The sequence below is a fragment of the Seriola aureovittata genome, chromosome 10, assembly GCF_021018895.1.
Source record: "Seriola aureovittata isolate HTS-2021-v1 ecotype China chromosome 10, ASM2101889v1, whole genome shotgun sequence".
NCBI classification, from domain to species: Eukaryota; Metazoa; Chordata; class Actinopteri; order Carangiformes; family Carangidae; genus Seriola; species Seriola aureovittata.
Window position 1 is genome coordinate 10,560,890 of NC_079373.1, and position 21,638 is coordinate 10,582,527.

A 21,638-nucleotide genomic window follows, 5' to 3' on the forward strand; every position below is an offset into this window, starting at 1 on the left:
TATTGCGTAGGGTGGTAGGTTATCTGAACATTTCAAAGCAGCTTACTGCTTGGCCCCCAATAATGCAGGACCCAGTTGATACTGTATTATTGTGGTGCACATTCTCCCCAAAAGATTGGCAATTAATCAAACCTCTTTTGGGGCCCCTGGAGATATGAGGCCCTGGATTATTTGTAACCCAGCCTGTCTTTTTTTAAACTCTCAAGTTTTTGTTTGCTCATATATTATATACTGTATATTTATTATATAAAATCCACATATGTATGATGTTTTCATCTCTATATGGGTTCCTTTAGGCAGAGCACATTTATGAAATTATTGCCAAATAAAAACACGTAATAATAACATACAACAACAAAGAAGAAGGCAAATTTACATTAAACTGAAGTTGTGTATTGTCATGACTGTAAAATCCTACTGACAGTGTTCCCCGTTAACCAATCCCTTTCAGCCCTTTGTTGTTGTTCTCACGCTAACATGCGAGATCCGTGGACCGACTCAACTGCGCGGTCGCATTCCGCCCCGACTTCCCCTCTGCCAGCGGCCTGGTGGTTTGAGATGAGTAGAAGATGTCGGTGTCGGGGCTGAAGGCCGAACTGAAGTTTTTGGAGTCAATTTTTGACCCAAACCACGAACGATTCAGAATAATAGACTGGAAACCCGATGAACTCAGTTGCCAATTCAACGTAACAGGGGAGAAGCTGCTGATCATTCACTGCAACATCACGGTGAGTCCAGGCCAGCTAACGCAGCCACTGACTATCGACTGAAACCAAATCATTCCGCGGAAGGTTCCGTGTTTACAAATCAACTACGAATAAAGAGTTCGGTTTTTATATTCCCCTAATGAACAACCATCAGGATTCAAGTTACCCCTTGGATTAAAGAATACATCACAGCTCCAGTGTTAAATCCACCTTGAAAATAATACAATTAAACGTCGATTAGTAGAACGACGATGCAGTAGCTTTTGCTAGCCTCTTAACTGAAAGTAACGCTAGCTTGCCTAGTTAGCCAAAATAACTGCGTTACAGTTTGCGGTACTACGGCTTCTAACTTTCCAACTACTGAACCCTACCCAGTTAAATCTTAACGTTATTCTGCTTGGGCATAGGGGAACTTTTACAACATTACAGCTTTAACTTGCTATATTTCGAAGAACAGACATACCGCTGAATGTCCCGTTCACATCTTTAACCTTAGATAGACGCGGTTTAATGGAATGTTGTGCCACTGTGTTTTCTGCCTTTTCAGTAAATAGACGGATCCCTCTGGCGAACTTACTGGCATATATCACGGCGGCGACGTTTGTATCTCCTATATCTGGACAGTAAAACACGTAGAAAACGATATAATGTAGATCTGAACGAGACATCACCGTGCTTAATTTTATATTATTTTTAATCAGCTAATAATGCAAGCTGAGATGTGTGTGTGTATATGCATGTATATATATATAATTTTTTTTTTTTTTTTTTTTTTTAAGCATAGTAACGTCAGAGGGGCCTGGTATTTCTATGCACTCCAACATTTGCACTTGAAACGGTTTCTGTGTATGATTTGTGACTTAAATCATATATGCAAGACGTAGGCAATGTCACTAACAACTGGAGTCCACTATTGTCATGACACTTGTTTTTCTGTAGTTCAGGTGGCACAGACCTCAGCACCCTAACCACATCCCGTCTCTCTCTATGAACAAACACCCACATACGCACTCCCACTTATGCTCATTGCTGGGCGACACAGACGGGCTTGTTAAAATGTTTAGATAGCTATGTCATATCAAGTCTAGCTGAGTCAGTCTGCACCTCCTTTGAGTCAGTCTTAGTCTCAAAGAAACCAGATTACATTCAGCATCACAACCCTCCCACTGGAAAATGATATGTGAGTAAGTAAAATGAGGTTTTAATTTCTCCCTGCTCTACTCACGTTGGATTAACTGAATAAAGTGTAGGCTAAACACAATTTAGCAAAACCAGGTATACACGATCCATGTGAATTTCTTTAAATGTGGCTTTGTGATGGTTAGTCCTAGATCCCGAAAAAATGTGGATTAGAGCTGCAACTAACAAATGTTACCATTGTTTGTTAATCTGCTGATTATTTTCTAAATTATAAAACAAAGAAAAAGCAAGTAAATGTATGGCATTTTTACTTAACATATGACACACATTTTTCATCAACTGAATAGTTTCAGCTCAGTTATCTAGAAATGTTGAGTGGCAGCTGTTTGTCTGAATGCAAATTTCAGTAGTTAATGCTATATTCACATGATAAACCAAACAAACATCTCATGTCAGCCAAAGTTTAACATTCAGTGAAAGTAAACTCAAATTTAATTGATATACAGATAAACTGTGAAAGAACAATGAAATTTAACCCTCACATTACTAATACCACAAGCATACTACCATCTTGAGTTGCTGCTCTCTTTGTTTGTTTACAAGTCTTTAACATGGGAATTTTTCCCATCCTACACATGGAACCCATCCCATGTAACATGAACACAGAATAAAACACTCCTACATTCTTACCCAAACACATTTGTAACTTTGTACCTAAACTTCACTCTTATTGTATAATTGTTTGCAGCGTTTTCCTTGTCCTGGACATGGGATCCCCGCTGCAGAAATTAGAACCAATACATTACATAGCAGTACCAAACACAACTGATTTTCACCATTTCATCTTTGCTAGCTAGACTCCACAACATTCAGCTGTAGTTTTTACCCCATTATACTATGATATACCACTGATGTAAACTGAACTACACTCATGATTTAACAGCTGTATTAAGGTCTAATTGAAGGTTTAGAGCATCACTCAGCCACTTGTCTGCCAGTGCTGGAGATACTCTTTCAGCTCTGCAGCTGGCAGTAGACAAATCATTTTGTTCAGTAGGTGGCTGTGTGGGCTAAGACATTTGGATTTAAGTCATTTATAGCTTTGGAATAAACTTTAACATTATATGTACAGGAGATTTCCTCAGGCAAAGTTTTGGTTTCATGAAAACAGTTGTGTTCTCTGTTAAGTGTTTATATACAATCTGTAGACAATAAAGCCACCAACACACAAGCATGACTGGCTAAATTTCCATGTCCTATTGTTGCCTCTGTTGCAGGAATCCTACCCCTCAACACCCCCAATATGGTTTGTTGACTCTGATGATCCTAGTCTGGCTGAAGTGTTGGAGCGTTTGGAGGATGTGAGAAAAGGCAGCACATTGGTAAGTTGGCTGATGTGGCTTCAGTTTCACAGAGGCTTGCACAAAATGGTATTGTCACATAGACTCAGTGGTGCCTTGTCAGGTACAATTGTATGAATGCAGGCAGCAGCACTGCCGCATTGTCTACAGTTGTGTGCAAAAGTTTGGGCATCCCTGTAAAAATTACAAAGAGAACTGGGCACCCTACAAAGTCAATACACACTAACTGCCCCTTTTGGCAGATATCACAGCTTGGAAACACTTTTTGTAGCAACTAAGAATCTTTCTATTGTTTAATGAATTTTCACCCACTCTTGCTGCAGACCACTTCAAGTTCTGAGATATTTTTATGTTGTCTTGCACACAGCATGTTTCAATCCACTGATTTTCAGTGATGGCACTGTGAGGGCCGTTCCTAAAGCTTCAGCTTGTGTTTCCTGAAGTAGTGCATGGTAGATTTTGAGGTCTGATTTGGATGATTATTGTCCTGTTGTAGAGGCCAGTCTCTTTCAGCTTTCCACTTTCAGTTCTTTGACTGACTCTGGGACATTTGCATCTACAGTTTGCTGATATTAAATTGAATCCATTCTTTCCTCTATCATTGTTTCCTGTGCCACTGGCTGCCACACAACCTCAAAGAATAATATTTCTAGCACCATGCTTAACAGTTGGCAAACCAGGATCGCTAAGTACTGACTTATTAGCAAACAAAATGTGCATATTCCACAATAGCCATTTAATTTTTTTTTACTGTGTTTATGTTCATGAAATAAAAAGTAACTTTTGCATAGAACTGTATTCTTATGAATCGGTGTGACTTCAGTTACATTCATATTATTGAAGTCATATTCAATGGTGGTGTTGTACTGGACTACATTATATTGTTGTAATTATTATTAATTATACATTATCTATCTCTCATCTATTTTTTTGTCCTTTCTCTCTGCTCAACACCATCACCACTTATGACCTCAATGCTAAAACATATCATTTAATCAACATCTCTATGATAGTATTAACAGAAACTATATTTTATGGCAGAACAGTTGAAACGGATTGCATATGACTGAACAGGTTTAATAAAAATGGACATGTGAGTGCATGTTAAGTGCTAGAACAGAGGGAACTTGGAAGGACTGTTTAATGGCAGGTTGATATTCATTAATGACATTGCTGATCTCACCCACAGCTTCTTCAGCAGCTGAAGCGGCTCATTTGTGATCTCTGTCGCCTTTACAACCTGCCACAACATCCAGATGTAGAAATGCTCGACCAGCCTCTACCTGCTGGTCCAATTACCCAAGAGCGAAAGGTAAGCACTAAAACATGCTTCTTTGTTATATTTGAAAACTCAACAGTTTTCCAACATGTGTTGTTTTTCTCCCCACTACAGCACGGGCCATCAGATGAGGTGACATCTGAAGAGGAAGAGGAGGAAGAAATGGGAGAGGTATTTATAAGTATTCCTGACAACCAAGTGGATTAATATTGTTTATAGCTTAGTGATTGAATTTGTTTTACATCCTGTTTCTAAACATAATTAATACACTGTGTCAGCAGGACATTGACTTGGACCAAGACCTTGACCATTATGACATGAAAGAAGAGGAGCCAGTAGATGGAAAAAAGTCAGAAGATGATGGAATAGAAAAAGAAAATCTGGCCATCTTGGAGAAAATTCGTAAGAACCAGAGACAGGATCACTTGAATGTAAGTGCTCATTCACTTCATGCTCCTTATATTGAATTTGGTGACTCTGACTGAGTGAAGAAGTGGAGGAGCTACTTTTCCCTGTAAATTGTCATTTGAATGTTAATTTTTGGCTGCACTCTCCATATTACTCAGCACAAAACCATGGGAGTCTCCTGGGTAAGACTGGGTTTCAATAGCATTTTATTGATTGTGAATCCAACACTTCTGACACTTCTCGAATCCATATCCTTTCAAGTACTTTTTCAAAGTAGATTTAATGTTTGCAGGTAACTGAAGTTATAAATAACTGAAACTCAAAAAATCAGTTTAGCTCTATGATCATTTTTTGTCTGCCCAAATAATGTTTACAACTTGAAAGTGAGATAAGCAGCATTAGATATGAAATTGTGATTACATTTCAGTTTCATGAGTCAAATGTTTTCTTCATTGCTCTTTACTAATAAAAAGAGCAAAGAGAGATAAAAGGTTCAGTTAGATTTGTTAGTGTTGCAGTTTTTCCAACCTGGAATTTGTGACTGACTATGGGATGAATCTATAACCACTTGGGCATAGATTCTTCACTTTTATTTCATCTGACAAACATTTTTTTTCACTCAATTGTGCCATGTTCAGACCAACAGTAGCACTCTGTCAAATCGCAGACTCATTGTTCATTTAACACAATGTGACTGCTGCTGCTGCTGCTGCTGCTGCTGCTGCTGCTGCTGCTGCTGCTGTTGTTGTTGCAGCTGCAGCAGAGGGCACCGGCAGGAAGAAAATGCTAGGCTTCCTAGCAAAAAGTCGTCCCTCAGCTCTCGCAGCAGCACACTCCAACATCATCTGCCAGCACAGTGCAAGTTTCAGCCTGAACGCAGCCTCATTGGTTATGGAGAAGAAGCCAGCTGCCAGCAATCACAGAATCTTCTGTTCTGAGCATCTGTCACCACCAGACTGTAGTTTTTTTTTTTTTTTGAAGTGATCCAAACTAAATTTAAAACTGAACTGATTCAGATTGCTGGATTTCTAAAAAAGATCAACATAAGATAAATCACTGGTATCATCACTGCATTGTCAACAACATTTTAAGCCTCATGGTCAGAAGTTTCTCTCACATGCTTATAATAGACTTATTTTCTAGAAGTGTCTTCACTCAATGAGAGCTGGTTGTCCTCTTAAGTGTTGAAAATGTTCAGATATTACATTGTTTATGGGCTGAAATGAGTAACACATTCACCTTAGGATCTCTGGATGCCCTGATAAAGGCCCATCCACCTCTCCACTTTGCAATATACGGTGTTGTTCAACTGTGTAATGCACCTTTGTGGTTTATGTTGCAGGGTGCAGTCTCTGGCTCGGTGCAAGCTTCAGACCGCCTAATGAAGGAACTCAGGGAGATCTACAGATCACAGAGTTACAAGACAGGTGACTATTGGGACAAATTTCTCTATAGTCGTGGCTTAACTGTTTTAACTTTTCATCAGCAGATGGAGTTAAGTTCTGTGTTTGTGTTGTTCACTTCACAGGTATTTATTCAGTCGAACTAGTCAATGACAGCCTTTATGAATGGCATGTCAAGTTAAGGACGTAAGTTTTTACATTCAGCTGTTTTTAATCATTTTCAGTTTGCCAGATATTATGTGTTCTGCTAGATTTGACTTGTCGCTCTTCGTTACAGGGTAGACCCAGATAGTCCATTACATAGTGACTTGCAGGTCTTAAAAGAAAAGGAAGGAGTGGACTACATTCTGCTCAATTTCTCTTATAAAGTGAGTCTTGTAATAATATTTGTCAATTGTTTTTTGGGAAAATTAGTTTTCTGGAGACTCAATTTTTTTTTCTTCATATGACAGGATAATTTTCCTTTTGACCCACCTTTTGTACGGGTTGTCTCACCTGTGCTCTCCGGAGGGTGAGTGTGTAGTGATCTCTCTGTGCCCAGTTTGCACATGAAATCCTCTGAAGAAAGTATTCACTCACTGGGACTTTGTCCACATTTGTTGTGCACACAATTTTTAAATGGACTTGGACTTTGTTGGGAGAGAATATTAATTTGTCCCATTGTGATTGTAAATTGAAATAACACAAATGTGAAGTACTAAGGGCCTTTGCTTTAGCCTGGATGATGTTTCCAATCACATGTTGTGCATCATATGATGTGTTGATTCTGTACTTTGCTTCCTTACAAAGCTCACGTCAGATCCTTTGATGAATTGCTGTATGCTTTTAGACGCAGGGCGGACTATATTTGAAGTTATTTTGCTTCTGTATAGTACAGGTTTGTGGTTTGTTTATGACTGGCTGCAAATTATCAACTCTGACACTTAAATAAAAGCGTCACACGACATCTGCGGGATTAGGCTATAGTTGCATTTTTTTAAGCCAATTCACATAAGCAATTCCTTTTTAAGCTTTAATAGTGTCATATTATTCCATCATGCGTCTCAAAATATACAGATTCTGCAAGGGTTTCTGATGATTAAAAATAGGCATAAACAAATTTGATTCAGACTACTTTTACATTCACAACAGTTTCTATATTCAAAGTGCCTCAAAATTAAAAACTTGCTCCCCCACAAGGCAAATCAAGACATTGTGAAATCAATTTAAAGCACAACAAATTTGCATAAAGGCAATTGAACACTTTCTTGATCAAATGTAGACATCTACTTTAAAGTGTTTACTGCTGATTCCTAATACTGTTATGTTTTGTAATTTCAGTTATGTTCTAGGAGGAGGGGCCTTGTGCATGGAACTTCTCACAAAACAGGTGTGTAAATGAGATGGATGACATCATTTTCCTTAACTCAAACAACAGAGGAAGTGGATTCATGTGATTTTCTTGTGTGGTTTTGTGTTTTCATTTTCAGGGCTGGAGCAGTGCCTATTCCATAGAATCTGTCATTATGCAGATAAATGCAACTCTGGTGAAAGGAAAAGCCAGGGTGCAGTTTGGAGCCAATAAGGTAACTGATGTCAAAGTATGCTTAAATTGAATGAGGTTGCACAACATGTTGTTTGACTATGTTTAAGGACAAAGGTGTTTTTAGCTGTTCTGAATGGACACGTGTGAAGTCGGATCAACTTTGGCGATGAGAGCTTCACTGCATCTTCTGTGTAACTTCAGTTGCTGTAGAGGCTGTTTTTACTGAGAAGTAAAAAAATATGTATTCATATTGGAGACAGTTGCTTTTACATTAGTCATTTTATGCCCTTATTTGACAGACTACAGTAGAAATATCACAGGAAATTAGTGAAGAGAGATGTGGAATGACATGCAGCAAAGTCCCCAACAAGGCATCAACCACTGATTGCAGCAGTAATTGTTTATATAGTTACTATGGGATAACGAGCGATTTATGGAGCATTGTTTGTTTTTCAGAACCAGTACAATCTTGCCAGAGCACAACAGTCATACAAATCCCTCGTGCAGATTCATGAAAAGAACGGTAAGTAGATATTTCTGAAGGATTGTGGCTCGGTAGACGCCTCGTGGTATGGATCCATCGGCAAACTGTGTCTCTCTCTGTTCTTCTAGGCTGGTACACACCACCTAAAGAGGACGGATAAGGAGCTTCTACCACTATGCACAGGGAACATGTCTATGGGTCAAAGTATCTTGTTTTCTTTGGAATATTTTTCCTCCCTCTGACTTACTGGGAATATATCATCTTTCTCGCGGAAACCATCTCGTTGGCTCATCTGACAAGTATTCCTTCGCCCCGCTCCGGGAAAAAGACTTTATTCTGGTGTCACTTTGCTTCTCCCCTCAGTGTTTTAGTGAGGAGGATGATGTGAGAGTATCACTAGTCCTGTTTTCTAAATATGCTCATTTGTCTTTAAAAAAAAAAAAAAAAACTTTTCTCCCTTTAAATGTGGGGAAATGCTTTTTCTTTCGCTGCTTTGACAAACTGGGCTTCACCAACAGTCAGTTACAACTCTTTAAATGGGAATTTTAAAAGATTGATACTGAAGCTCTTGAAGTGGCACCTCACCGCACCTGTTTTTATTAAATAAGTTGTTTTTATTTTTTTGTTTCTGGAAGTTAAGTGGTACATAAATGCAAATATTGTTTTAGAAATATTATTTGGCAATTGTTTTTATTATTTCAGAATCCTAGACAATAAATGAGCCAATTTTCATATTTTAGGAGCGTATCTATAAATTGAGATGACCTACCACTCGGTATCTTTTAGCTCTTACTTTATAAAATGTATGAAGAATACTGGGCCAAGCAGAACCAAATTGTTGCATTCTTGTCAACCGTTGTCGTTCCACCAGTGGCTAATATGAAGACATGGCCAGTGGATTTGAAATATCTCAGAATCTGCGTATTATATGTCTAGGAAAGAGGATACATAGGTATATTTTCAGTAGATGATGATATTATCACTTTGGAAGTTCTAACAGACCTAATGCTAAAGCTGAGGAGCTCTCTTTGCCTTATTTCTGTTAACACAGTGGCCCCGCAAGTGCTCAGTTTGGCTGTTGGCCTTTCTCTTGATTATTGCTGTAGAGGTTGATGGCTAGTTTGATGCTGAAAATGAAGCCCCGTGTGTGTAAAGTTAACAGCATGTTGCACAGGGGCCTCATCTCAACTGTCGTAAAAGATCTGTGGGTTTGATTACAGTCGCTTTGTTTAGCAGAACCGTGCTAGGGTGGGTTTAAAGAGGGAATAGATGAAGGGTGTTTGGATGTGGGATTTTTCAGCTTTCTGCCCAGTTTTGCAACAACATTTTGTCATATTTCCCTGATGTAGATTGATTGGTTTCCCCCTGCCCAGTTTAGATTTGACACTGCCATCATGTTGCGTGACATTACTTGCAGCTGGATTCATCCTCTCTGCTGCCTCAGTTTTCTCAGTCAGCAGCTAAACTTCCATCAGGGCTTCCTTTGCCACCACAATATACCATGGTTGTGTTTTGGTGTCTCTGTTTTTGGTCTGTAACAAAAACGGATCATTTGTAGTGCGACAAGAACTGACCTGAAACTCTGTATGAAACTTTGACCTTGCAATATACTGTAGTACACCATCAGTACTGCTGTTCCCCATACTACAGGACACACACTGTATCTATCAATCTGTTTGCGCTTTTGCAGTTTATTTGTTAACACTGTCTGCAAAAGTATGTTTGAATGGCAACTCAGGTAACAAACAATCCTTAGGAGGGGAATCTGTACATGTTGAGTTTTGGGGTTATTTTCTTGGATTAATTAACGCTCTGTTCCGCTGATGTTTAGGCTCACTCACAAACCGATCTGATGTCAAAAAGAGAAAGTGAAATCAGCTTTACAATAATATGGGTCCCATGTTCTTTTAATTCAAGCGATGTTAGAGAGGAAGGACTGCAGGAGCATGGTGACCACCCCGCGTAGTGGCTCATCAATACCCACCAAAGTCTTCTTTCACTTTTTTTCCTCCCAAGTGCTGAAATAGATTTGCTTTCAGCCTCGAGAGGTTAAATATAACAACAAGGCCATTCTGAGCTATATATTTTAATATCAGGAAAACCTTTTTTTTTCTCAGCACACTATTCCACTTCCTGTTGTTGCATGTCTGATATATCTGACGGGTGAGGAGTTGACAGGTATCATCAACAAGAAGTGTCCTCAACCCTAGAGGACCCGTGTTGTCTGAAGGCACAGAAAAGTAAAAATTTTTTTTTTTTTTAAGTACAACTTCCCCTGTTACAAAGCCTTTATCCACCTGTGTGATTTCCTCCCTCCAAAATGCCAAACCTCTGGTCAGAGGGAATATTGAGATGATTCGAGTTTGACAGTCATGCCGTGGTGAACAGACCTGCACGCTTCTCTAACTGGACTGTGTTGCAAAGATTCATTTATTTCATTTTTCAGTTCATTTTTCTGGCACCAACAAACAGATGACAGAGTCTGGCACCGTTGGCTCGCTTTGGTTTTCTTTTACTTTTTCATTTTCCATTTGAAGAAATTTTGACCATGTACAGTAATTTGTAAACTTGCATCAAGTTTATGAATAAAGAATTTTAAGATTATTGCTGTTTTATGTGCTTCCCTGTTTGTTATATGATTTTCCATTGCTCTTGCTAAGTGGATCTTGGATATATTGGGGCTGATATTGATACGTTATGAAATAACAAATATTGGCCAGTCATTTTGTTTACTGTTGATATAGTTTTCATGCTGATTTGATTATGTATAAAAGCATTTTTATTTGAAGCAAGAAATGTGTCACAATTTCACCTATAGCTGAATACGTGATGTTTCCTGTCTTACAGCCCTGCTCATGTATCAGTCAGGTTTTCAGTGCAGTTCTGGTTAATGTTTTATTTTAAGAAATTTCCTCATAATTTCCTTAAGCTCACTGCAAAAAAAAAAGAAGTAATTTTGTACAAGTCGAGGAATTTCTTTGAAAGAAAAGCCCCATTTAAACCTCAGCAAGTATCCACTTATTGTTGTAAAACCTATTCTCCATATATGCTGAACCTTATACTTGCCTGCTGACAAATTTGACATTTTTTGCATGTTCAGCTTTCTATCACACAGCTTTCTGTATAATTTGTACCAAATTAAATAGCTCTGTCCAGGACACGGCTTCAGCATTATTAGCAAAATGTACTTAATGTGACGAAAGTAAAAGCACTTGTTATGATGACTGGCCTCTTTCCTGGTGTTATGCATTTTATATGATTACTATCACCAAAGGTGTGAGCAGTATCTTTGTTGTAGATGTTGTAGCTTTCTTCTTTCTGAACTGAATCATAAAAACCTTTTTCCACCTGCTTTTAATTTAAATAGAAAAAATAGTGTTTGTATCTTAAAAGAATGTGGTAGGTTACATGGTGTTTATGAGTCACACGTCTCGAACAAACTCCCACGAAACTTCACATCTGCTTCAACTTTCACTTCTTTTACATCAGGGCCTAAAAAACTATTCATCGCTGCCTTTTCGATTTGGGATTTCTGTTTATTCATATCTTGCTCCACTCCACTTTAAAAGCAAAGTAATTTAGAGGAGACCTTAACATTCGTTGTTGAAGAAATTCAACATTTTAAAATACAACAACATTGATCAAGAGCAGGAGCCACTCTGTTCAGGGTAGTTGACACTAAATGTGGGTTTCAGTTCATACAAATCTGGTTGGAGGGCAGATTAGAAACATTTTTTTATTGTTAGCTCTGTACTGCTGTCTGTGAAATTGGTTTTTAATGGTTTTGTCTATTTTTTTCATTACATTGAGGAGAATCTAATCTTTCTTTTATCTGACACCGTGGTTTCTCTACATCAACAGCCAAACAAACAAATTCTGAAAGTCTGTGTACAAGACTATATGAACCTATTAAATAACAAAACAAGATGCAACAAGAACTGTTTAATATCTATTAGGGTAAGACCAAATAATACAAAAGTAATACACAAAAATGTATTCCTCATTTACTTCACTCATGGAGACACAGCCTCCTCAGACATTTCATTCACCTAATCAGAGCATGTTCTTATTGATTGTGTTTATCCATGGCAAATATTTACCTCACCTCAAGTAATTATATATTTATATCTACTTATCATATAGTACATGATAATACATATCAAACAACATACAGCACATGTGGGAACATGGGGAAGTTAATGGGAAATGGCTTTCAGAAGCTTAGATACAGCGATATGAAATGCAGTGTTACCCGTCCAGTGCAGTGAAGTTCCTGCTACACCATAACTATACAGATGTAATTTCCATAGACACATTAAATGTGTTGTATGTACATATGCCAGAGAGTTTGGACTGATCCAAAACTCAGCATGAAAATTTACTACTGCCACAGACCAAAGTAGCTTCTCTGTCCATCTTTGTGCACAATTTTATGCTTAATTTATAGATCAGATCAGCTAAACTTTGTGCATTTACAACAACAGATGATCATGTGAATGGTACAGTTTACAGGGTTATACTTCATAACTACTGTATGTGCATCTGCTGGTGAAAATGTTGTAATGCAGTTGTAAAATTAAACTAGTGATGTCCAAATTGAAAACAGGCCCAATTTTTCAAATCATAACACTTCATGTTATGGTTCTTAATATTTCTGTCTAAATTGGAAGCCTGCACAATAGGACCCCACTTGATCCTAATAATTTTACTGTTTAATATATTCATGTTAGTATTGCTCCACTGTGATTCACTGTGAATTAGGTTTGCACTGACATCAGGTAACCCAGTGCAAACATTACTTAAGATTTTCAAAGAATTATAAATAAAAAAAAAAATCAAAATCTGTTGCCCACAGCCATGGAAAGACACAACGAACATGTGCTTCACACTCACCCACACATCATCCAAAATACACAGGAAAAAATGAGGTTGGTACAAAAGAAAACAACTACAAAGGAAAAAAAAAACAAACAGCCTATTCAATACCACATCATCACAATCAGACAAGACGACTCACAGGTTTTGAAATAACGAGCATTCAGGTACGTATCTTCACATCTGTTTCAAGTCTAATACTGTATTATTGTAAGAACCATCTATTGAATCTTGAAGAGTCGAAGTGACACGAGGCAAAAATCTTTTCACTGAAATCAAAGTGACACTGGCTCTGACTGAACACATCAGGCCTGAGAAGGGCCACACACAAATATTCTCCTCTCTTTCAATTTCACTTCGTAAAGAAATAATTGTCTTGAATTTTATATTCTATTTTCTTTTATATAAATATCATATTACACCTACTCATGGAATAACACCAACAGCCACAAAATGACACACTAAGGCCTGAAATCAGAGCTTCAGAAACAAGTAGCCATTTAAGCATTTACATGTAGGGGTTAATGGAAGAATTTGTCAAAGGGAGAAAACATCCATCACTTCATACAATGCTGTGACCACCTACAACAATGATTATTAATATTTACTGTATGCCTTACCTTCAACTGTTTTGGTTTTCTGTCACTTTAAACCTGTACAATGTCGATTTGGAATGTTTTATCCAAAGAACAGCAATCCTAAATACTGCATGTGCTTCACTTAATTCACTGAACTGAAACCAACCAGTTCAACACATAACCAGGATGTAACGACAAAACCAAACACCGCAAATGGTTAAATAGTGGTGATAAAAGGAGACAATAGCCCAATATGTTGACACTTTAAGGGCTTTACAGGTAGAATTTAAAACAAGCTATCACAACTTTCCTGAGAATGTAAAAAATGTTGAGTTAAACTGAATCATCATCATAAGGAAAAGAAAACAAACAATCAGGCCACCAAAATGTGAACTGTAAAAGGGTTTCTCTGGGAGTCAAAAGCTTCAACTCTAAGAAATGCAGTTGGGAAAATACCTGCCTTACAAATTTTGTCATAAATCCTACGTCCTACGTCTGATTTTAATGATGTTACAGACAAATCATCATTTGATATCATTTATTTATCTTCCTGTCCAGTTTTAATCTATGAATACTTTCAAATTCTGATTACATTGTTGAGATTTTGGCCAAGTTAAAGTGTTTCTTTTTCAACAAGAAAGTACAAAGTTTACAGAGTAAGACAAAGATGACGAATTTCTTTGCCAACACTAAAAGGATCATATGTTCCTAATTAATCCCTAAATGTTTAATTTAAAGTAATAGTTTGCCATTGTTCGCTTTCCTGCTGAGAATTAGATGAGAAGATCGATGCCACTCTCATGTCAGTACGGTAAATAAGGAGCTACCGCCAGCAGCCTGCTAGCTTACTTTAGCACAAAGACTGGAAATGGTGGGAAACAGCTAGCTCGAGCTTGGCTCTGTCCAAATGTAGCAAAATCCATCTGTCAGCACCTCTAAAACTCACTGCTTAACATTTTATATCTTATCAGTCTGAGCTGTACACTTTGTTACCTCTGGACAGAGTCTTCTTGCTAACGCAAGCTAACCAGCTGTTGACAGCAGCTACATATTTATCATACACAGGAGAGTAATATTGATTTTCTCATCTCACTCTCGACAAGACAGCAAATTTTCCCAAAATGTTAAGCATTTCTTTAATAGGAAATAGTTCTGTAAAGTTTTCGCTACATACATAAACTGAGGGGCAAATAGGTTTAGCGTTTCGTGACCTTATAACTTCAAGGCTAAAGAAAAGTAAACATTAAACAATACAGCTGTTACAGTACCTTAAAAACACATTAAAGGTCAGTAAAACACATTTTAAGAGTGACACAGGCAGAGGCAGAGAAGTCACCCTGTGCCGACCACAGATTAAACAACCTGAATTAACTGATGAAGCTCAGGGGATTGGTTTCAGCTATATTATGTGTCTCCACTGAAAAGCAACACACGCATTGACCAGCTACAATCAAGCAGCATAAGAGATTTTTAAAAAACTGGCTGTTGATTTAAATGTGGACTCACTAAAATTATTATTATAACTCCCATGTGTGTCAAAATTCAATAAAAGTACATTTCCACCAAAGACATGACTTTCCTCTACATTGTTCTGTTCAAATTCAGCTTGTACAGTATTATAATGAGGGGCACCTAATTCTGAATTGTGTTCTTAATTGATCCCTTTTTTATCTCTCCCACTCGGCAGCCTGGCCCCCGCCTCTGTCCTACATCGGGTCGTCGTAGTTGTAGGTGGGAGCTGCTGAGTACTGGTTCTGCTGCATGGCTCCCTGCGCAGCTCCCATGGCCGCCTGCTGAGCTGCCTCCTGCACATGAGGGTTCTTCCAGGCCCCGGTGGCCCACTCCTCCTGGGCCTTACCCAGACTGCCACCACTACCACGATAGAAGTTATGAACCTATAAAGGACAATGCATGAGAGTTGTAATCGACAAATTAAAATTTTGGCTCAGAAATCAGTGTCAGTATGTAAATCTTTTGTGTTTACTTTGACTTGTGTAATTATTCAGTCATAATTGCTTTACCAAAAAGTTGAAATTTTAATTGTATATTTATTTTTCTGCAGTAATAGTGCTTACAAGCAGTTAACAAGCCGGGTGACTGATGTTGTTAGCCATTAATTATGCTGCATTCATGTCAGGTGGAATACTTAGATTCCCATTCCTATGTTAACGACTTGCATGTGTTCACATCATGAGGACAGTTGTATGATTATCAAGTTGGTCGTGTGTGCATTAAAATACTGTGCACTGACAATATGACGCCATATCCATTGGATTTGGGTTTAATTCCAACAAACAACTGTCTTGTGAGGCATCCATATTTGTTTGGTTTGTGAGTGACATGAGTTGAGCAGGAAAATCTGGGCGGGGCCGGTGGGGGAAACAATAATGAACACAAGCAGTCGGCCACAAAACCAAAAACAAACCGGGAAGCCAGAAAACTTTTTCAGCTCATGTACCGGGTGACCGAATATCATTTAAGTGAGTGGGTGCCATCTTTGAGTCTGGTATCCGTATCCTGTAATACATCCGTGCTAGCAACACCCTGGATCCTTTTTACCAAATGAAAACTACAAAATGTACATTTCTGTTTCTGGGAAAGAAGCTAAAAGTATTCAGGGGTTTTTCTGAGAAGTAGGCATGTATAAGTCACCTTTGTGAGGGCGATGAAGGAGAGCACAGCCACTGCAGTAAACATGATGGTGGGAATCAGCATGACCACAGCTGAGCCAACGTTGGTGCTGAAGAAGGTGATGGTTGCCAGCCAGCCACTGGGAAGAACAACAAAAGAGTTAGCATGATCACACACTTAATGACAAAGCATAAATGCACAATGCATTATTGGTCATTTTTGTCTAGCCCCATATTTGAAACATTCTTTGACATTATGTGTAGTCCTTGTTTAAACTTGTAACTTGCTTTAACATTTTATTTTAAATAAGGCAGAGGAAGCAAACTGTAAACACAACACATATTATCACCTTTTAAGCTAGTATGGCGACATTTTTAGCAAACTTGTTTACATCCAGAACGAGGAATAATTAGCATTTATTCATAGCAATATTCAGAATGCATTGAATATTCTGTCTCCTTTTCGCTCTGTTTTTTGATCTACACTTCAGCTGCTAGATGTTCCACTTGCTTTAGCTGTTTTTTGCTAACTTTGCCTGTAATTTAGTGCTGAGCAGATAGTGTACAGGAGGCTTTTCAAACTTTCTCACTGAAAACAGCTGCCTGCTGTGGTCGAAAGCAACACTGATAAGAGCGCTCATCGGTGAGTTGAAAGATCCCTAAATACTCCGTAGTACTGATAGTGACTGCAGATTTGGTGATACTTCTCTGTGGGTCTGTCGCTATGAGCAGCAACTTTCACATTACACAGTGATTTAATCTATTGGTAATATAACAGCACCTTTTAATTAATATGGAACACTTTCTGGGGGTTTTTCTAACACCTGGTCAGGATACTTGGTCTTAATATTTATGATTTCTCTCCAGTATGTAGAGGTTTTGTTCTATGCGCTTATGTAAAAGACTGACCTGACACATAAAGGACAATTTAGACAGATTGATGACAAATTAAAGGTAAAATCTGTATAAATGGTTGGATAAACATAACAGAGGGAAATGCTTGCACATGTGAATCATGTGCTATGGCCTTTACAGTCTCCAGATTGCAACCCAACTGAACACCTATAGAAACTTTGGACCAATGTGTAAAATAGCGCTCTCTTCACCATTATACATCAAATGGATGAGTGGTGTTCATCCCTCCAGTGGAGCAACAGAGACTAAAGAAATCTATGCCAAGGAGCACTGGAGCTGTTCTGGAGAGTTGTGCAGACCCAACACCCTATTAAGACACTTAATCTAGTAAGTATCTTTATTAGTTTCAATAAACCACTGAAAGTTCTTACCACACTCCCCATCCTGGAATGCCTACAGTCTGGATAATACTGATCACCACCTGGGCCATGAAGACGAAGAAGAAAGCCATAAAGTTGAAGGAGCTGTCGGTCCTGCACAGAGAGAAAAATGAATGAATAACGTCATAAATTATGTGATTCAGCAGAAACTAATGTTTTGTATGATCAGAATGGAATCAGCTTACTTGAAGGCCTTGTAGATGGGCCTGAACCAGCACACATAGGAGCAGGGGGTGAAGAGGATGAGCCACAGGATGGCCATGCCAAAGTTGGTCGCTCCACCACCTCCACACATCCACGCCAGACAGCCAATCAGATTAACAGCCAGTGTGGCGGCGTTCACTGTCAGCATCCAAGAGGAGGAGCAAAGATGACCAAAACATTAAAGACTGAGGACAGAAACCTCCACAGCAAAAAGCCCACATGCTGCATTACTCATAATTCAGCAGGACTGAATCACTATGAATCTCTACTATTCAACACTAAAACTATCAGTCCTATATCATACTACAATAATTTAATATAAACTACAGCTACAATTTATTTAGCACACACAGCACACAATTCCTAGTCAACAAGTACCAAATGTTATATGTAAACTAATCTACTTAAACACCAGACTTACATTCCTTGTTTCAAATGGCAGAACCTAAGTGGTAATGAAAAAGATACCATGATGCTCAAGTGAATATTATAATTTGACACATTACTATTATGTACTGTTATCACTAGATTTTTTTCTTGATTCATTCATAGATTAGTCATTTGATCTATGTAATGACAAAAAATTGTTCTGTAAATTCTAAATATGTCTTATTTTGCCTGACCAATGCACAAAAGCCCAAAGATATTCCATTTTCAGTGATATGCACCATGGAAAAGCTGCAAATCCTCACATGTGAGATGTGGGAACAAGAGAATAAGTGGCATTTTGTTTGAAAAACACCTGAAACAATTAATCAATTATCAAAATAGTAGCTAATTAAATTTATGCCAGTTGTTCTTCATTCAGATTTGTGAAGGTTTTGTACTCAAACCACAGAGCAAATAGCTAATGTGACACAAACTTAGAAACAATATTTGAGACTCCACATATAAATGCATACGAAAATGGAAAAATAGATGAATCTGGCTCTGTGCCATTCAGTGAGACTGGTCAGTCTGGTCTCGCTGCTTTACTGGAGTGTTTGCTGTTTGACTCTCATAATAAGGGTAAAACAAAGTGAGACAGCGCGACAGATCAGGAGCAGTTCACAGGTTAACAGCTTAAAAGTATAAGATGTCGTACATATCATACCACCAGCAGTCAACACACAAACTTTTACTGCAGTTAAACTCACAGATCCATAGGTAGTAGAGCCTCTTGCACATGGTGCGACGCTGGTCTGGGATCTCGTTGAAGTCTTGGTAAAAGCATGGCTTGAGGGGAATGAATCGAGGCAGGGGAGGGAAGTTGTTTTCTAGGATACAAAGACGCAGTTCAGCACAGCTGCCCACACACCAAACTCATAAAGAAATTAAGTCAAGACAGCTGCATGGAGGATTAAAACTCAGCCTTATAAATGGGCTGATTTTGCATTTTTGCAGCCAATTTTCCAAAAGGACTCTACATCGCATGCATGCAGTATAGTAGAAGGGAAAGGAAAGCTTACCTGCCATGATCACTGCTCAGTATTTTCCTCCACTTGCAAACACGGACACACGGACTTCAATATCAGCTGCAGCTACTGAAAACCAAACTGCAAACAACAGAGCTGTTTTATTAAGTGCAAACTCACCCATTCACATTGCTTTCCTTGTAGGCAACAGGCCACAATCCTCCATAGGCCTTCCTGTGGATCAGCATGCACACACTTCATTACAATAAAAGACTGAATCCCCATATGATCTGGTTAGAGGTGGTGCCAAGGCCTTTCAGGGCGCCCACCCGTCATGGAGCATCATTCATTGTGATAAACATGTTTTCCTGAGCACATATTACAGCTGTGTAATGCGCGCGGTGGGAAACAGTGTGGCCTTGTCGCGATATCTAAAATGTATTCATAACCTATGGGCGCAAAATAGGCGTGTTACAGGCCTACAGAGTTTATAGACTGGGTTATAGTCGAGCTGGTTGTTTAGCCCCTTATCACTTGCAGTAGGCTATATATATATCAACCACTTGCAAATCACATTTCAATGCTCATGATGGTGGATGTGGGGTATAGTTCTGAAGGGCATCTTTCTGCCACAAAACGAAGCAGGCTCTGCAACAAAAAACAGACTGATCCTGGTGGATTTTGTGCATTATGATCCTAACAGTGTCTTAAACGTGTATTTCTGTCGGCGGATGGCAGTGATGCTGCAGTAGGACACTGTGCATCGTGATCACAGACGATGGAGAAGCGTCCTTCAAACTGTGCGACACAGTGGTGCATCGGTGCTTCTTCTTCATCCGGACGCCGAGCAGGTCAAACCCAGACTTCGAGCCAGATAATACATTTTGATGCACTGATTCCCCTCCCGCTTCCCTAGATGGAGAATAATGAATGAAAATGCAGTGATTAAAACGCCTTACCTCCCGCTTAGTCCGAGAATGTCGCTAGAATCCCTCCGTTCGTTTAAACAGCATCCTATGGATTAATCTGCGTTAAACACACTGGGGGAAACACACGACTCTGGCGCTTTGTGAGACAAATGTGTATCGTTATTCCTCAAATGATGGCTTTGGGAGTAAGCGGCGGTCACGTGACGTAAGGTCTTTTCTTTACGCACATACCCCTGCGATGGTTGTAGACGCCTGGGTAGGACGAGGGCCCCGAGAAAGAAAAAAAAAACGGGATTTGTTGCTGGTCTGAACCGACCAATCAGAAAGCAGAAGTATTTCGACGAGCTCCGCCCCTCGGTGATGCTGTCCACAGTGCTGAAAATCAGAGGAGGCATTACACTGTCTGATCTGATTGGCTGCCTGATAGCTACTATAAAATATACTACTGTAATACAAATATCACAGCCGGAATTAAAAAGATGTATGACAGTCCTACTCTGAGGAAAAGGAATATCTCAGTCATACAGGAGGTAAAAACCTAATTAACAGGGTGTCTACATCAGCAAGTTATACCAGGGTTTCTGCAGTATTTAACTCCCGATTCCTCCTAAATCCTGATGATCATACTGGTATGATGGTATAAAAGATATCAATAAAAACCAGCAGGAATGATACGGCCTTGAATCATTTGCCAAGTGTGTGATTTTACTGACAATTACATCACATTGAATGGATAAATGGATGATTAACCAGTTTTCAGCTTTTTAAGATACCCTGTATATTTAACAACTTTTCAGAGGTTTTTCCAGAACAAATAACAACTTTAAGGCAAAGCAAGTTTATCTCTATAGTAGCCTACATGTCACATAAAGGGCAAATAACTTTTAATGCATTAAAAAATTACAGAAGCAAAAGATGGAAATGCAGCATTTAAACAGTGAAACACAAATTTAAAAGATTTATACAATTTCAAATCAAAAAGATAAAAACAATTAAATATTCAAAATGTATAAAGATGTAAGTGCAAGGTGGATAATGATTAGTACACAGGATTCAGTAAAAAGCAATGAGTAATGAGTAAGGAATTATTTGCCATTGCTTTATCAATCAGTTATAAGCCACTGTTGAGAACAACGTTGGGTTAATTCAAAACCAATGTTTGGGCAAACCACTGTATAAGGTTTCAGCTAATTTGTCTCTGCAGGTATATGGCATAAGTTGAGTTTATCTTGGCTTCTTCATAACAAAAGTCTTAATGTAAGTAGGTGTCAGTGTCATGTAAGCTTTGGTTGATGGCTTGTATATATTCTTCTAAACATCTGATTTTGTTGCCAAAAACAATGACATTCTGACAGAGATATTTAAAACCAGATTTAAAGTCAAAATAAACATTTTCACCAGTTTGTTGGTAATGTGTCAATGCTAA

General features: G+C 38.6%; 2 protein-coding genes across 3 annotated transcripts; one reads left to right on the forward strand and one right to left on the reverse strand.

Moving 5' to 3' along the window:
- The first annotated feature begins 473 nt into the window (after positions 1-473).
- On the forward strand, positions 474-10,911 carry LOC130176021 (ubiquitin-conjugating enzyme E2 Q2-like). 2 transcript variants are annotated; one of them, XM_056386820.1, is made up of 13 exons: positions 474-728; positions 3,125-3,229; positions 4,398-4,520; positions 4,602-4,658; positions 4,766-4,918; positions 6,238-6,322; positions 6,424-6,484; positions 6,576-6,666; positions 6,751-6,809; positions 7,619-7,667; positions 7,768-7,863; positions 8,280-8,346; positions 8,436-10,911. In XM_056386820.1, exons 1-13 carry the CDS (start codon positions 570-572, stop codon positions 8,465-8,467), a joined length of 1,137 nt encoding a protein of 378 aa, XP_056242795.1. In that variant the 5' UTR covers positions 474-569; the 3' UTR covers positions 8,468-10,911. The 2 variants fall into 2 exon arrangements, with proteins under 2 accessions (XP_056242795.1, XP_056242796.1); XM_056386821.1 differs by having other exon boundaries at positions 4,769-4,918.
- Positions 10,912-12,234: 1,323 nt separating this feature from the next.
- On the reverse strand, positions 12,235-20,489 carry scamp5a (secretory carrier membrane protein 5a). Its single transcript, XM_056386822.1, has 7 exons — positions 20,243-20,489; positions 19,338-19,424; positions 19,026-19,145; positions 17,871-18,027; positions 17,677-17,778; positions 16,413-16,530; positions 12,235-15,655 (listed from the first exon to the last, which is right to left on the reverse strand). Exons 2-7 carry the CDS (start codon positions 19,342-19,344, stop codon positions 15,467-15,469), a joined length of 693 nt encoding a protein of 230 aa, XP_056242797.1. The 5' UTR covers positions 19,345-19,424; positions 20,243-20,489; the 3' UTR covers positions 12,235-15,466.
- Between the last annotated feature and the right edge of the window lie 1,149 nt (positions 20,490-21,638).

Excerpts from the sequence above, each read along its gene's own strand:
- LOC130176021 (XM_056386820.1), top strand. The coding sequence starts at position 570 with ATGTCGGTGTCGGGGCTGAAGGCCGAACTGAAGTTTTTGGAGTCAATT. Across the intron at positions 4,521-4,601 it reads CAATTACCCAAGAGCGAAAG|CACGGGCCATCAGATGAGGT; the intron begins GTAAGCACTAAA and ends TCCCCACTACAG. Across the intron at positions 6,810-7,618 it reads TCACCTGTGCTCTCCGGAGG|TTATGTTCTAGGAGGAGGGG; the intron begins GTGAGTGTGTAG and ends TTGTAATTTCAG.
- scamp5a (XM_056386822.1), bottom strand. Across the intron at positions 18,028-19,025 it reads GCTCTACTACCTATGGATCT|TGAACGCCGCCACACTGGCT; the intron begins GTGAGTTTAACT and ends GGATGCTGACAG. Across the intron at positions 17,779-17,870 it reads CCCATCTACAAGGCCTTCAA|GACCGACAGCTCCTTCAACT; the intron begins GTAAGCTGATTC and ends CTCTCTGTGCAG.